The 17,265-nt window shown below is 42.1% G+C and overlaps 1 protein-coding gene across 1 annotated transcript in view; it reads left to right on the plus strand.

Moving 5' to 3' along the window:
• Positions 1–390: 390 nt before the first annotated feature.
• The window catches only part of LOC104081395 (ena/VASP-like protein), a gene marked incomplete at its 3' end in the record, with an annotated part of 122,082 nt that continues 105,207 nt past the window's right edge, over positions 391–17,265 (plus strand). The window contains exon 1 of the mRNA XM_009584131.1: positions 391–481. Coding sequence (XP_009582426.1) covers positions 459–481 — 23 coding nt within the window. The remainder of the gene's footprint in view (positions 482–17,265) is intronic.

The following is a 17,265-nucleotide window of genomic DNA, read 5'->3' on the forward strand; positions in this document are numbered from 1 at the left end:
ATGTCACTGCAAGGTAAGAAAATCAGCTTGAACGGGCCTAATTAATCTCTTTGGTTACGATATATACTTAGTTCTGTAGTATCCTCTGCTTGCGTTTACTGATTTTGATGTAGCATGTGAATGATAATTTAACTGTGGAGCCTGTCGTGTACAGTATTTGACTTATTTGGCTTGAATAATAAAGATATCAGCCTGTATTCTTGGAGTATACTGCATTAATCAGACTTGCAGGAATGATCACATGGTACTCTATCGCCTTTCCCTGTTAGCTGCTGCTTGTCAGCAGCTGGCTGAGCTGTAGGCTGCAGGCCAGTATCTGCATACCCTTTCTCTTCAGAATATTTCAAATATACTGTCTCGTCATTATGCATTTTGCTGCAGTTTGACAAACTAAATGGTCCTCCTGCACGTTAAGAAGATTATTTTAAATTTCAGAGCATTTGTGTAGTTACTAGGCCATGTATGCATTTGAAGAATTCAGGTAGGCTCTCTGTTTTATACATCAGTGTGCTTGGTTTTTGTTCTCACCAGGTTTTTGCTGTGTAATGTCAGTCAGCTCTACAGTTAGTTCTTCAATGTGTAAATATTTCTTGTGTTTTAAAATCTCTACCCTATGCATGGGGAGAAGTGCTTGAAGGGTAAGATGCAGGTAACGGTAGCTAACCGCATGATGAAGTGCAAAGCTGGGTAATTGATTATATCTTGCACAAATTTCATCGCCGTGCAGCCAGAAGCAACGAGTACAGTGTAGTTATAAATATAACCAGAAACTGTTCTGTTTAAAAGGGTCTTTGCTATTTTTGGTTCCGGAGAATCTGACAGATGCTCCTTTGAGATAGAATACTGATTGTGATAGAGAAGAGAAAATTGATGCTTGGATTGTATATAGGATTATATTTTATGCTGCTGCAGAGTATACATGCCTGTTTTTCATAATCTTGTAGCTGCAGAATTCCATATGAATTACCTTTAAAATAACACTATGGTTAAGTTTGTTGGGGTTGGTTTGTTGTTTGCAAACATTTGAGCAACTGTGATTGTTAGAGTATAACATTAGCACCTTTTATTTGATATTGGTTCTACTCAGTATTGCCTCTGTCCCCTCTCCTCCTCCATCCCCACCCCCAATGTAACTCCATCCTTATGCAAGTATTGAGGTCTCTTAAAACCATAACAGGTTTTTGAAGACATCAAACAGAATTTCTACCCTCACTATCAGAGTTGATTATTTTATCTGCAAGAAAACAGTATTGGACTTGAAAAAATTCTGGTCAGTAGTTGTGGGGTAGGGGGGTGTCTCACTTTTTTTTTTAATTTGTTTTGCTTAGTGTGTTCAGTTTCTTATAACTCGTGTTATAAAATTGTCCAGATAAAATGGTGACGATGTTGAAACAGCATTAGGGATCACCTCATGATATATTTGTCTCTATATCGTTATTACAATGTATCTTAAAAATTCCCTTTCCTTTTTGATTCAAAAAAAGAGATTGTCTGACCAAGTATGTAACTAGAGGAGAGGATGGATTGTCTCTGTGTACACTATGAGCATTCTGTACCAAATATTTTCAAATTAAACTTTCTAACCTCAGATGAGATACTACTAACATTATTTCTGCCTTTCGTTAAAGCATTTAATATATTGGCAATTTCCCTTATTTTGTGATTTGGTGATCGGTTCTATGTGGAAGTGAGTGGTGTTGAAAGCAGTAAAAGCAGCTACAGGACACCCCACCCCACCCCTGAATATCCTGATTCCAGACATAAGGGCTGGGGAGATACAGGCTGACCGTGTGTACATCTCCTGTTGTGAAATGCAGTATGATGCTGTCTGAGGGAAAAGATTTTACTAGAAGACCAGATAATGCTGTGTAACTGCAGTTGTCATAGGGCTGTCAGGAGATGCTTGAAATCTTGACATCGCTGATTGTTGGCATTAAATTAAGCTGCAAATGGGCCCCAAATTTACTGTGCCACTTACTATGCCCACAGAGTTATTTGTATTTCACCCAGTTGGTCGGGTCCCATTCTCAACAGAGTGAAACTCTCAATCTACACAAGAAGAAAAAAGGTGTTTTAAAAATTCTGTTTTAAAAGCCTTAGCTGTCTTTCAGTGGCTTTCCTAGACATCTTGGGCCAGGAAGACACCTACTTTTATGGCAAGAATGGTCAAATGCTGATTACACACCCATTAGGCTTATTAAATTACTTGTCGTCCTCTCTTAGACTTGATTTGAAAATAGTATTAACATTTGACGTGCTGACTACTAGACCTTTTCTTTTAAATCTTCTGCACTGCTAGGGCTGCGGTTTCTGTATAGAAGCGTTTAAATGGCATTTATTTTATTAGGCATTTCAGTGGTGTTTTGTTAAGGTTGTATCTGCATGTTGATTTTTTTTTTTATGGTATGATTATTTTCCTGCCTGTTGCTATATTACATTTTGATGGGATCAAAACATATCTTGCGAGATAAAGAAAAAAGAAGGGTCTAGTTGAGCAGCGGGGTGGAAGTCCCACTCCCATGGGCTCCTGGAAGCAAAGCTGATGTAGCAGTAGATGGCACTCTTCTCTGGACTGGTGGCCCCTGGTCCTTGGCGGCCCCACACTCTTTACAGGTGCCATTTTCCATGAGCATAAAACATAAGCTTCCATTCATCTGTCATCTTAACTTTGACCTGCAAGCAGATGCTCGCATGCATGTTGCAGAAGCATGCCTGTTTCCGTCTTCCGGTGCACCTACAGGGTTTGAGTACCCAAGTATCTAGAGAAGTGGTGACCCCACTGGTGCCTGCTCATGCAAACCCATGCATGTCATTTCTGTATATGCCGTTCTGCATTTTTCTTTCTGCCTCCAGGCTGGGCCTTAAAGACCCGCAGGACTCCCTGGGTGGGCGGTGGGGGCTGTGGCACCCCGGCCCAATGCCAAGAGGTGTCACTGCAGACTGGCTGCCCGAGTTCCCCCTGCGGCTTCAGTTTGATGCAGCCTTCTTCACTTCCCCAGCCAAACAGTGCCAGGGTATTTTTGTGAAGTGTTAAGCGGCTGCTGGACCTCTCTGCAGGAGTGTCTCACTTCAGGGCTGGATAAGTGACCCTGGTGTGCTGTTTGTGAAACACTTATTTGTAAAGCCCTTTGGCATGAAATATTACCCCTGTGGTTACTGCTGGATGAACAGAGACTTAAGCCTCAGAAAAAAAAAAGGGGGTAAATCCATTGAATAATCTTACAGTTCCTTGCATTGGCCAAGCTTGGTTTGTCTTCCTCTTGCAAAGAACTTCTATTCCCTGAAAAACTTTGATTGCTTTTGAAGCGAGGGTTAAAGGAGCTAAGCCCCTTCTCAGTTTATATAGGCTGCTGCTATGTGATACCAGTTGGGTCCATTTTCTTACTGATTTTCTGCACCGTCTTCATAAAACCCCACATCTTGCATACATTTTGTTTATAATTGGAGGTAACATTGTTCATCAGCCACATTTTTATGATCTCTTGCTGACTGCAGTGTTGTAAGATGACTTTGCATGTGAAGCCAACAGGAGGATGGTACACTTGGCCACAAGCAGTACTCCTCGTTTGCTATGTTCAGATTTAGCTCTCTAGGGGCAGAACACAAATGCATTTTCTTTTCTTTTGTTGCCATGCCTTTATCTTTCTGGGATATTACTTGGTATTCTCCGCAGTGAGCTAGTGTCTGTCTATTTCTGATACACCGCCCACCATGGCATCGCAGTATTTTTAACTGCATCTTCTATTCCCCCATCCACCAAGCAAAACTGAGAACGCTACAAGGAGGAAAATGAGTCTCTCAAAGTAGGCTTGCTATGAACAGAGGAAACAAAGCCTATTGATCAATAGAAAGCAAAGTTCAAAATGAACGTAAAGCATTCGGGTACCGTGGTGCATGTGGAACCTCTCCCCTGCTGACCCCCAAAGCAGCGGCAGTCAGGCGGTGCCTCCTGGGAGCAGGGGATCCTCCGTGTCTTTGGGCAAACACAAGCGTGGAGTTTACCTTACCTATAAGCATTTCGTGATTGAGTTTAGCTGCAGAACTGGAACCGAACCCAGGAGTTCTGACACCTAAGCCTGTCATTTCACTACTGCCAAACTGAAAACCGAATACCCCAAGTTAGTAACGAATTCCGGTTTTAATATGATTCTGCAAATCCAAATTCCGGCGGCGGGTGCCCATTGAACGCTGCTCTGACTTTGGCTGCAGCATTCACCTCATTGCGGCCAACAGTTGAGATACCTCCAGGGTAGGTGGCACCTTTATTAAAGCGCACTATAAAGGGTGAGCACGATTGTTTTGTAAAGGTGATCATGATACTAAAACTTGAAGGCAAGTGGCTTTTCCTTCCCCCTCCCCCAAAGAGGTAGCAAGATGATTTATGGAAAGGACAAAAGGCTGGTGCTCCAAAGGGATGCAGGCCTGTCTCCTGTGGCTTTTGCTGCTGAAAATTCCTAAGAAGTAGGCCTTTTAAATAATCCTAATTTTCAGAAGTGCAACTGTAGTCTGAATAGTCAAGCAACTTCAGGAAGCTGTAGATGAGGCACTTGAAGGGATTTGCTTGTGTCACGAATTGCTCTTTAAAAACAACAAAAAAAGATCTGCTGTTCATTTCTACAAGAAATATGATCATATTGATGAACAAGAAGCATCAGAAGAGTTGCCAAAAGACTATTTCAGTTGCTACAAGAGTGTAGCTTTTGTGGAGAGGGGTGATGGGGTTCCAGCACTACAGAGAAGTGGAACAAATTGTTGTTCCAAGTCGGTGACTCTGACCTCCTAGGTTAGATGGAGCAGCTAGTGAAAAACACACCAAATAGTACAGTTAGTCTTTTCTGACAAGAATGAAAAAGAATCAGGGAGTAATTGTTGCTGAAGTCAAAAGGTGTTAAAACGAAAGGGAGCAAACAAGTTTAAAATGGAGAAAACCCAAGGATGGTATTTTGGCAGACCATAATTGGTTGCAGTGTGTCAGCCCCTTCTAACCTGTGTTGCTGAACTCACCGACCGCATTGTCATGTTCAAAATATCCTTTAGGTGCTTAATAAATAACCACAAATGTGTGAACCTAAAAGCTTGAAGTGGCCAGCTCAGCTTCAGCAGACAAGTGAAGCTGCAGGCCTGCCGAGTCTCTGCGTGCTCAACGCTTGCTCCTCGATGGACTACGTCCACCAGTGAACCAGTTGGCTGTGTTCCTCTCTTTTGTCTTTATGTGGATACAGCGAAATCAAATGCAAAACGTGATAAAAATACATTGTTGAGACAGAAGCTTTTGATTACATGCAGGAATTGGCAAGTCTAGTCGTTCACGTTGCAAATGTGAATATTCCATATAGAATCATAGAATCATTAAGGTTGGAAAAGACCTCTAAGATCATCGAGTCCAACCGTCAACCCAACACCACCATGCCCACTAAACCATGTCCCTAAGCGCCTCATCTACACGTCTTTTAAGTACGTCCAGGATAGTGACTCAATGATGCATGTGCCTGGGGGGGGCAAGTTAGGGTTCCTGTAAGATCCATAATTCCTTTTGCATCTTTCTTCACTTAAGAGTTCACCCTTCAGTTTGTGACCAAGAGGCTAAATTTTCTGGGTCTGTTCTGAAACAAACTTGCACTAAATTAAAAAAAGAGGAAAAGGACCTAGTTTGGGTTGGGTTTTTTTCCTGAAGATAGTTGCCTGAAATCTGCCTTTTGATATTTGAAATTGATTTTAGATACTTGATTTTTGGACAGTTGTTATTTATCCACACAAGGCATACACCCTGAGGAAATGTTGCTTCCTTAAACAGCCGATTGAATCAAATGTTTTTGCTGACATATTTTTCCCTGTGAGAACTGACGCCGCAGTTGCCACATATTTCAGTGGTTTAGCACAGATACATTTGAAGGAGAGGAATACTTCTGAGGCAGTAATACGAGAATACCGTTGCGGGGAATGAAGATAAGCACATACTATTCTCATAGTGGCTATGTTGTAATATTTCTGCTGAAGAGGAAAATAACTAGAGACTCTTTGTTAGAGTTGGTGGGGTTAGGTTTGGCCAGATTTTAAGAAGAAAATATTCCGGTGCCTGAGAGTATAATCTTATCCCAGATATAAATATGAAAGGAGATTTATCCCAGGATATTTATTGGACTAGAGTTGCTCCGGTGGGTAATTTCCAGTCACATTAAAATCAATGTAAATTGTCTGTGGGGGTGTCTTTAGTGCCTGAAACTTGGGGCTGTCTCTGGAAGTATGCAGTACTCCCATCTTTTCTGCAGTCCAACTGTCCACCCTACAGAACAACTGTCTCACTGGTGCCAAAGACTTGGTTAGGCTACCTGAGATCTACTGCAGTACTACTCATTTCCAAAACCAAGAAATTTCCTCTCTGTTCCCTTTGCCTTCTAGGCGTGGTAACCTGTTTTTGCATTCTTCTGTTGTCTCTCTCATCTTCTATAAATGTTTATTCCCTCCCTTTTTTTAACCACCCGTGTAGTAATATTCACAAACAAGAAGTGGCTGCTGTTGTTTAATGAGGATCCAGACACACTTTTCAGAACTGAAGATAGTTATCAAGACACATGGAAATTTATGTCAATCTTTAAAATGAAAACAAACACATGAGTACAGATGGCTTCTTTAAAGAGCAGAATTTTTGATAATTTTTAAATACACCTATGGGCATCCATTAGAGCAAGTCATTCTCAGTCCTGCCTGCCTCTTTTAAGCCTTAGTGTAAAGTCTATAAAGATTTGAAGCAGTTTAGCTGAACTTCTGTGGAAAACAGCTGCTGCCCACTGCTTCTTACCTGCAGTGCCAGCTTCTTAGGGGTGGATGCTTGATTTTGCTATCCTAGTGTCTTCTGGAGATGCTGATTATCCCTGTTCCTGCCGTTAACTTCAGCCACAGGACGGCGTGGATGTCCGATTTCCCTCTTGCCTTTTATTGTGCAGCAAGGCCAAACAGATCACATTGTTGGTCTTGCTATTTCTGCTATTCATAAGGTAGATACAGGATATGGGGGCTTCTTCCTGTGATGCATTTTAGTCCTTAAAGGTCATCAGTGCCTTTGATGGGGAAAACTTTTTCCCTACTTATTCCAGCATGAGTTGGGCTGGACTCCTGACCTTGTTCTCCTGGGAACGGGTTTGATTCCTGCAGGAGTCAGGAGCACAGAGCTGGACGGGGTGACCCGTGCCTCTCTCTTTTTGCACAGGAGGGAGGGTAGGACCTCACAACATCATCTACTAGGAGAAGCTGGCTACACATAGCATCAGCTTGAACCCCATCCTTATAAGCTTTGTGTTCATCAACTAAAGGTGGAAAAGATACGGTGCTTACGGGGAAGAAAACACTGGCAGGAAAGGTGATGCTTCATTACTAGAAGCACTTTTCATCTGAGGACCTCAGTGTGCTTTTAAGGAGTGAGCCTTTCACTCTCCCATTGAGATTTTGTGCGAGAATAGGCAGAAACTTGGGAAAGTTGCTCCCTGCCATTCCTACACAAGAGCCTGTGCCCAGAGCTGTATCTCAAACCCTCCTTTAGCTGTAAGATTTTTGCAAGCCTGATGCCTTGCATCCTTGGAGACTTTCTGGGTAAGGTTTGTCCATGCACTTATCCCAGCTTGGGATCATACGATGTTGTGTGTTTTAGATCAGCTGCTTGTAAAATGAGGTTTAAAACCCCATGATTTAAGTGGCTCATGCTTCATGAAGGTGTCTTAAAACACACACAGAGGAAAAAAAAAAAAGGAGCTGATGGTACAGTTGAAAAATCAAAGTTCAAAACAAATGCTGAAGTTTCTTCATATTAATGTGCTGTTGTGTTGGCTCATGAGATTACACAGAATTAAAATCAAATGTTTGGAGTTTCTTCCCTTTAAGGTGATATATATATAGTTGCAGATTACTAGCTGACCAGCAGCTGGCGAGCTTCTTCATGCCACCCAGGGGGCACATGGGTAGAGTTTCATGCTTTGGACTGCATAGCACAGCTGGGTCTATCTCCTTTGGAAACCATTGCTGCCTCCTGCTAGAGACAAATGTTGCGCAGGTAAGGTTACGAGAAGACAAATTTGTCCATTGGGTGTTTGCAGTATTACCTTTCAAAAGCGGTTAGAGAAAGCTGACACTTGGTCTCTCCTCATTGTAGCTAGTGTAGAGCAGGGGAAGGTGAGGAGAGTGAAAAGTCTGTGCAATAGCCCATTTCTTTCCATCTAGGTGCCATGAAAGCAAAGCTGAGCTCTGAAGAAGAAAGGAGGTGACCTGGGTGAGGGAACATAGAAGAAAACTTTCCCAGGCAAAAGATGTGTGTAGCAGATGGAGTTGATATTGCAAAGTGCCATGAAGTTTGGGGGATAACGGTCCAACAAAGGTGATTGCTAGGCTGGGCTCGAGGATGACGGCTCTGTTTCACAGACGTAGAGTTGAGGGTTTGAATCTGAAGCTGAATGAGAATACAACTTTTCCAGCTCTTCTTTGGTGAAAGTGCACACTTTGATACTCTCCATTGTAGTGTGATTGTTTTGGTGTGGATCCATCGGCAGCGTGGTGTCCCCGTGTTGGTTCAGGATATGAAGACTTAAATTAAAATTCTACTTTGCCTGATTCTGGATGATGTGGGATGAAAAACCGTTCCTAAAATCACACAGAGTTGGTTTTAAATCTGCATTGTCCACATCCTAGGCAAGTGTCTTAGGTATTTAGCTACAGAGCATGAGAGGTTGTGCTGTCTTTATGGAAACTGATGTATTTCCATAAAACATGCTATTGTAGTGCTGTTGTAGTCGTCATGATCTAGGGATGTAAATGAGGCAGTGTTCAAAGGGAAAGGGAATATCTTTTATTAAACCAACTTCTGTAACTGGCGAAAACAGCCACGCTTGTGATTACACAAGCGCTTTACAGATCTGAACCAGAAGTTTCAAACAAAGAAATTAAGGAAATATCAAAGCCACCCAGAAGAAGGATAATTCTCTGAAGTAAAACTTCTGCTTTTCTTTTCATTAAAGTATCAATTCTTAGCAATGTTGTAAAGCCTCAGACTAATTTCCCATTAAAATTGTCTGTGGGAGAGAAGGAAAAAGGGGGAAAAAACAAACTTTTGCTTCAGACTGAAGGGGGGTTTGTATCAAAAAGCTTGTCCTTTTTTCTGACTGTAAGAATTGGTCTAATAAGAGAACTACTCCTGCAAACCTTGCCTCCAGAGATTGTCTTTGCTTGATGAGACAGCACTTTTTGACGTAATTTCATGCTAACTGCATTTCATGTAGTTAACACTGTTCTGCCCAGCTAGCACAGCTGCTGTTGGGCAAGGGGCTATTTCTTACCAAGTTGCATTAAAATGGAAGTAACAGATAAGACTCTTTTTGACATCCATTAGAAATTATTTGAGATCAAAGTCACATTCTTCTTTTAATTGGGGAATGGAAATCTAAGAACCATATTTCAATAATCAAGAAAAATTCGTTTTACATGGATCAGATTTTCACAAGAGTATGTGTCGTCTGCTCTGATTATTCCGGGGAGGAGGATCAGCTATTTACGTAGAAAATTGTCCTTTGTCTTTAAAGGCTCACATAGATGTGGAATATTTTAATTATTTGAAAATTTATGTTTGTTTTTCAGTGCTGAACAATGTGGAAAATGTGATTCTAAACTTGTCTGTGCGTATTGCAGAATGGAGGGAACAGGCATTATGACCCTAACATTGTAGAAGCTGCTATTTTCTTAAATCTGTGATTTTTCAGTGCATCATGTTGCAGGAAAATAAGACTGATAATGTGTTCCATAGGAACACACTAAAACTGGCAAGCTACAACATCCCCTGTATGAGTTTTACATCATCAGTAAGATGTATCAGTAAATGTTTGCAATTGGCGGAGCAGTATAGGTAGGCAATGGTGGTCAAAGCCTTTTCAGAAGCACATACAAGAGGGACAAAGTCAAGAAAAAGTTCACTTGTAACCCAGAAGGATGCTGTTAGAGCAAATCAAATGCATTTTGCTTGGGATCTTGCCACCAGAGAAAGAGGTTCTTGCCTGGAGCCTGTGCCTTAGGTCACATGCAGTTACAGTACCGCTTGGGCATAAATAAATGCATGTCCCAGTTAAGCCAGATAATTGCACCATCACTATATGTCCTTTGAAAATAGAGAATACAGCCCAAGCTTCACCATCTTTCAAAGCCAGTAAGGCAGTCCTTATTGGGTCAAATGTAGGCGTGCTATATGGTGCAACTGGACTCATCCCGTTACGGTGTTGGGACATTTCAGTTGCAAGAGAAATAGCAAATGATTTAGGAATCCTAAGTACTTAGTAATACAAAGGGTGGGGAAAAACCCACGACCATCTTTGGAAAAGGTTCACCATCCTTTAAAGCCAGTAAGGCAGTCCATTGGGTCAAATGTAGGCGTGCTATATGGTGCAACTGGACTCATCCCGTTACGGTGTTGGGACATTTCAGTTGCAAGAGAAATAGCAAATGATTTAGGAATCCTAAGTACTTAGTAATACAAAGGGTGGGGAAAAACCCACGACCATCTTTGGAAAAGGATCACCCTCAAAGCTTGCGGATGACACTTCGAAGACTGTACTGGCTTGTTAGACAAGACCATTGGTGCTAATAATAGGTAACGCATTCATGTCAATAGCTCCCCTATAGTCATATTTAGCTACTCTATATAACTAATGGTCTTTTCCAAACTAGTCAAACAGCATAGGCTCATTAAACAAAGATAGGCACTTATTTAAACTATTTATAAAGTGCAATGTGAAGAGGAGGAGAAAGAAAACGTCCTGTTACAGAAGAAGGTGAAAATGAAGTACCTGCAGGGTACAGCATATGTAAGGTATCTAGGTAATTTTGCATGAAAAAGAGATCTGATTTGTTGTGGAAAATCCTGACATTGCTGACAAAGATGTAACAATATCCTAGTTTTTAAGGTTGAAGTAAGAGAAAATCAATCCTGAAATACGATGTGATTTCCTAGCACCGAGACTTAGGAAATGGAGGGGTTGTTCAGAGGGGGACGCCGTGCACTTGGCATCGCCTCAGCCCCCGCTGCAGTTGTGCTCCTTTCAGGTACCATTTTCTCCCCCCAGAAGCCATCACATCTACGCAAGCGTTGGGTGTGGGTGTGAGCTCAGTCCCTGCAGCTTCCCACGTCCCTTCTGAGCTCCGGCACGCTTGTGTGACCCTGGGTCTACGTCAGGGTAACTTCGATTGCCAAATACTGGGGATTTCAGCTGGCTGCAGTTGCGCGCGTGGGCGAGGAGAGAGCGAGGGGTCAGATTCGGACCGGTTTTCCCTGTAGATGCGCGATTTGGCTTCTGAGGTCTGGAATGTGTTTTGCTTTGCTTTTTTGGTTTGTTCTGTCTGAAGGATCTGAGGTCGGTCTGGCTGGCCAGGGGATACGCCGAGGATGGCAGCCCCAGTTTGGGGGCACAGGCAGGAGCCGGGCAGCTCGTTTGGGGTACCACCAAGGTCGGAGAGCCTGCTACACATTTACTTCTTGGGGTTTTTCCCCCATCAGTTTCCCCAGTATGTGTTGTGATCCATGTACAGCACTCAGCTGGTCACACTTCGCCAAATTAAAGTTTCTGGTGTGTTCTTGGGACCTCTGAGATTTTAAAATCCTTATCTGCAAATTGCATGTATGTAAATTACATGTATGTGAATTAAAACAACTAATCTATGAACTCAGTCAGGTCTTTTAGTTGTTTGTCAGTACTTTAAAAGGGTGATACAGAGCCTTTTGATGGGTACCATGAATACAAACTTGAATTTTAAGAATGCATTTTGAGACATACTGGTTTATACTTTACTGAGTCCATCTGGTAGAGGAGCTGTTGAGAAAATCCAATGCAAGGGAAGCAAAACCCTGCCATTGCGTTGCTACAGTGGAAAAATACACACCGTACTGCAGCTTTGCACTTGTGGTTTAAGATGATGATGAGCAGAAAGCGTATTTCCAAGGCTTTCTGTGTTGAGCAGATTACTTAAACCCAGATTCCTTCAGATGTCTGAGCTCAGCCATGGAAGCATTAAGTAAAAAAGTCAGAAACTTGACTAAAACTGCTCACTGAAACTATTAAACTTTAAAGGAGGCAATGAAGCAAGGATTAGATGTAGCTGGGTGTGGAAAATAGCTGTGGAAACAGGTGTGGCTTGTCACTTTGAGTTTTATTTTGATGTTCAAGCAAGCTGAGGCAAGCGGGGACAGAGCTGGTGGAGAAGTGAGGAGGCGCAGGTGCACTGGCTTTGCTGGAATGGCAGCCTCTCACACCGGTGCTTGCTGCAACCCCCAGAAACATGCATCACTGGAAGCCATTCATCCAGGAACACGGACTGGAGGAGTCATCTGGTTTTTTGTAGTGTTTAGTGTGCAGACTCTAGTCTTCAATCCAAAACCTCTGTAATCTTGAGAGAGGATCAAATCTGACAGTGACGGTTGTGCCAGAGAACTGAGGATTTGTCTCTAATGCTGTGATTTAGTGCAGATGCCACCAGAAATGGTGCATGTGTGCCTGCGGACACGGGGCACTGTGCTTCAGACCACGAGCATCGCAGCGTGGTGCCCGTCAGGAGCTCTGCCTGCTCCTCACTGAGGACAGCCCTGCACGAGGGCTGGAAGCTCTCACGGGGCAGGGGGGTCTCTGTTTAAACAAAAAGGGGCAGCAGAGCAGTGATGTGATCACAGGGACAGGGGAAAATTCACATCTGGTGAGTAACTGGGCTGAAACTGGTCTCCACTGCTGTCAGCGGTTGCTTTCGCTGCAGCATGTATCCTTCATGTCATGAGTGTGGCTGCAGGAGCCTGCCTCGGCGCTTGCACTCCTCCAGAAGTTTTCCTTGCTGTCTCCTTCCCCGCAACGTGGCGATGCGCAGGCAGCAGCCTGCCTTGCTGGTGGGGTGCCCCGGGTTTCTGCAAGCCACGGAAACTCAGTCCCATGACGTTTTCCAGTGAGTGGTATTATGTGGCAATAATTAAAATGAGCAGAGACATTTTCATCCATAAATGTCAAAGAAAAGGGAAGTAACTTATCCATGTGTTAAAGTCAGAGAAGTGGAGGTACAGGGTGTTCTAAATCCTGAGAGTGGCACTGATGAGCGAGATCCTGGCTCCAGTGGCCCTGCTGTTGTGGGTCTCTCTGGTCCAAGGACGCCTTCCCTCTGAAGCGTAACTGTATGGGTGTATATATACATATACATACTTACATGTCTATATATTCTTATGTCTGTATTTCTACATCATGCTATAAATGGAAGCTGTTTTCAGATAAAATGAAAGCTTTTGTATTATGTGAGCACTTTCGTTGCTGGGGTTGTGAGAATAGAGGATGGAGGCAATGACACTTCGTTTTGATTTCTAGCCCAAGTGACTGCATACAGTCATTCAAGTGTGGCTTCTAGACAGGAATTATCCATACTTGTCCATTAGATTTCACAAAAGGCTGCAGATTTGTTTACATTACCGAAATTCAAATCCATTTGTCTGCTAAACTTAATGGCAGAATGTGTGGGCTTTTATATATATATAGATCTATTTATATATAGCCATATTTAGGCAGAAAGCAAAAATTATTTTTTTTTCATTAGTACATGATTTTAACAGGCTACAAGAAAGGGAACATGGTGATATATTTGCAAAGTGTCAGGTCAGAAGGTACAAATCCCAGAGAAATAGGCATGTGAATACCACTGAGAAGGACTATCCAAAAAAAAAAAAAAAAAAGCATATGCAAATTAATTTCAGCTGTTTTAAAGGTAAATATCAGATAAATGCTGTCTGTGTAATGGTAACCAGGATAGTGTTCATATGATAGTTAATAGTATCTCTGTTTCGATGAGAGACACTGGAATCCCAGAACACTTTAAAGATGTTCATCAATTAAGACTCAGCGTTCTTGCAGATTTGTTATAATTATCCCTACTTTGCAGTTAGTAGGAAAGATGAGGTTAAATGACATGCCAAATGTCAGATTCAAGATTAGATGTAGTACGGGGAATAGGGATCATGACTCAGACTCTTACACACCATAGTCTTAATTCAAATATTTGAAACGGAAAGAAAGACCTTGCTTGTTGGGAATTCAGATTTGAGATCAGTCTTCAGAAGGCTGGTTGCCTTCTATTTTTGTCTTTTTTCTGCAGTGGAAATTAGCCCCACTTTCAGCCCTGAGAGGATAAGCAGTGCTGTGGATGCAGTTGTGCAGATGTCTGAGATGGGCTTCATTTCCCCCAACTCTGAACGTCTACATCCGACTGGGTCCCTGTAGACTCCTTGTGTAATCAATGGAGAGAAAAAGCTGCTGCTAACGTGATTCATCTGACCTGTTTTAGCCGCCTACTTTAGGAGTAGATGAAGCATGCTGTAGAAACACTTTTATTTCTCCTGATTTTAAGGGAGTCCAAATGAAGAACTGAAACTTAGAGGCTGTATGGGCTGGGCGAGGTGAAGCAGAACTCAGGACAGTGTAAGCATCTCTAATATGTCATCTCGCCCACATTGTGGCTTACAGCAGTCTACCTTTTTTATAGTGGGGTTTCACATGTGGCACTTTCATTTTCTCATCATCTTTACTCCAGCTTCTGGCCCCTGGGTTTTAACATCCATTAGATTTAACTACAGTTTTAGAGAACAAATGTGGAAGTGACCCAGGTACTGTCTCATTGACTTGGGTGAGATCACAGCTTTGAATTCGGTTTATTGCTTAAATGCATCTTTTTGTTTCAGGAGATGGAATAAATAAGCTCCCTTGTAAAATGTGATGTTAGCCAAGACAGAACTTGGCTTCTGACTGGGGTACAAGCAGAAAAATACAGCATGGCTTCAGTGTTACTTGGGGTGTTTCAGGCAGCTCTGATTGCACCTCTTCAAACAAGATCACCTCTTGCCCTCTTGTAGCGAACATTTAGCAGTTCTGTTCTTTGTTTCTCTGATGCTTACCGCATTCCCCAGGATGTTCTTGTTCTTTAAGTTTACTTTAAATTCTACTTCAAATGTATTTCTAATGCAGTGCCTGTGATGCTTACACAGCCATTTGAAGACCACCTTTACGGGGGTACCCTAACCACTATTACATCAATATTCTCAGGTTGATTTATCCTAACTGATACTGCATGTCCCTATGTATGCATACAGACTATTTATAAAAGCCCTCCTTGTATGCTAAGCTGTATGATGTGCCTTGTAGTTTGCCAGCATTTTTTGGGCTTTGGCTCTATTTTGGACATGTAATAGCACCTAAACCACAGAAATGTCTGTACTGTGGTGTCAGGAAGCTTTCCAAGGGCAAGGTGTGTTTAAAAGTCCAAAGAGCTACTTGTGCCTGGGTAGTAAAACCTATCCAAATGAAGAAGACTCTGAGAATAGCTTCCTTCATGATCTACCTACCTGCCCATTGGGATGCTGGGGAAGTTGTGGAGAGAGTTGCAGGGGGTTTAAGAAGGTTCCTGGTGTAGTAAACAACTGAAACATAGAAGTGGATATGTCAAATTGTATGCTGAGCTTCTCCTGGTCTGTGACTTACACTGACAATCTGTAACTTTTGTCATCTCAGTTGGGTGTTATTGTCTATACTATACTAATGAAACTGGGATAGCTGACGTTTGCCTGAAACCATTTGTTTTTCCAAAGTGTTTTGTTTTAAATGTCATCCTAGACCAGCCTAGTTTCACTGGTGCAGTAGTTCCCAAACACTAAAAAGGAAATTCCCTTCAAGAAAATAATCCCTGTGCTCCTGTCAACATCATCTCATCAAAGTCTCAAATTGTTGGCACTTTGTGTAGAGTAACAGGGGATCTTCTCCATGCAGTACTACTTTATTCCTGTCCTGGGTCTGGCTTTTAATTCAATAACCAGTGAAATAACAGGGAATAGTGAAAGCAAACAGCTTAAGCATGGAGCTTGAGCACGGTTCATGCTTTCTGAGAACTCGGGAAGGTGGGCCCATTACGTCCAGTTTACATTTTAAATCCCTTCTCACAAGGATAACTAATAATTTTGTTTTAAAAGTTGAGCTCCAGGAGAAAAAATCCCATATTCCTTCTTACACCTGACTAAGCTTTTGCATCTCGCTACTCTGAGAGATGCTGTCATGCTTTTAAAAGTGCACGTGAATATCCTAAGCCAATAGTTACAGCAACTGAGCCTATGTTGAACTGGAGGCCACAATCACCTACATGGCCCAGGAACTGATCTCTTCTCCCGTGTTCTTGCCAGTTGCAGAGTGACTGAACTTGGCTGTTTACTGGGGCATGCTTCCAACTGTCTTATCAAATATTAAGCAGATGAATGTGTAAATAATTTTTAATGTTACTGTGCTAACATCTTTATCGCAGTTATAAGGCATTAGTTGCTGTCCCTTTACTAAGAGTGGTCTGGTTTTTGATTTTTTTTTGTTTAATTTGGAAATGAATTGATAGTTCTCTTCTTATCAACTAAGGCATGAGAGAGAATGAACTTCAGTGAAATCAAGCTATAATAAAACACATAATCTGTTTGACTTAGTTTTAAAGAAGGCAGTTGTTTAAAGCAGCTGGTTAAGTACACAGATGTTCTGGTTGAGGGCAATCCAATATTAAAATGGCATAATGTGGCAATAAATTCTCATTTTAAAATGAATGGCTGACAAAAGAAATATTTAGTTAAGCACCCTACCCTTAATTATAGTGGCAGATATTTTTCTTCTAGAAGCATGTGTTCAAAAGGTGCTGAACAACTGAGCCTTCTTTCTAGCAGAAAACGCTGTGTTGCACTTCCTCAAGAAAGAAAAGATGCATTCACTGGCTTGCTGGACTCAATTCCCCCCTGCGAGATTGCTGCCTAAGTCTGCAAGTGAAATGACAGTGGCTATGCAGAGAGGTTTTATTCATCCACAGACATAAGAAGGGTTGTGAAGTCATATACGAAAAGAAAGCTGAAGGTAATGTGCTTGTGTCAGGGTCCTGCTCCTCTAAAGGGACCAGTAAAGTTGAATTCTTAAGCTGGGATGGAGACCAGCTGCCTCAGTGAGTTTCCTTGTCAAGACTGGGCTTTTGATTGTAATATTTTACTCGTTGTCATTAATGCTTGCCCAGTGAAGCACGGAAGTGTCGGGCTTTCTCTCCCGCTGCAAAAGAGGAGGTTGACTTATGTAATTTCCTTGCACTTCATTTCTTTAAATTTGCACAGCTGCCCTCTCGGGACTGCAAAATCCCTGGCCCTAGGGCCAGCCAGTTTTGGAAGCTTCTAAATGTCAAGTCTAATCTCAGTTTTCTTTCTCTTTTGAA

Source organism: Fulmarus glacialis, unplaced genomic scaffold (genome assembly GCF_000690835.1).
Source record: "Fulmarus glacialis isolate BGI_N327 unplaced genomic scaffold, ASM69083v1 scaffold10528, whole genome shotgun sequence".
In the NCBI taxonomy this organism is placed as follows: Eukaryota; Metazoa; Chordata; class Aves; order Procellariiformes; family Procellariidae; genus Fulmarus; species Fulmarus glacialis.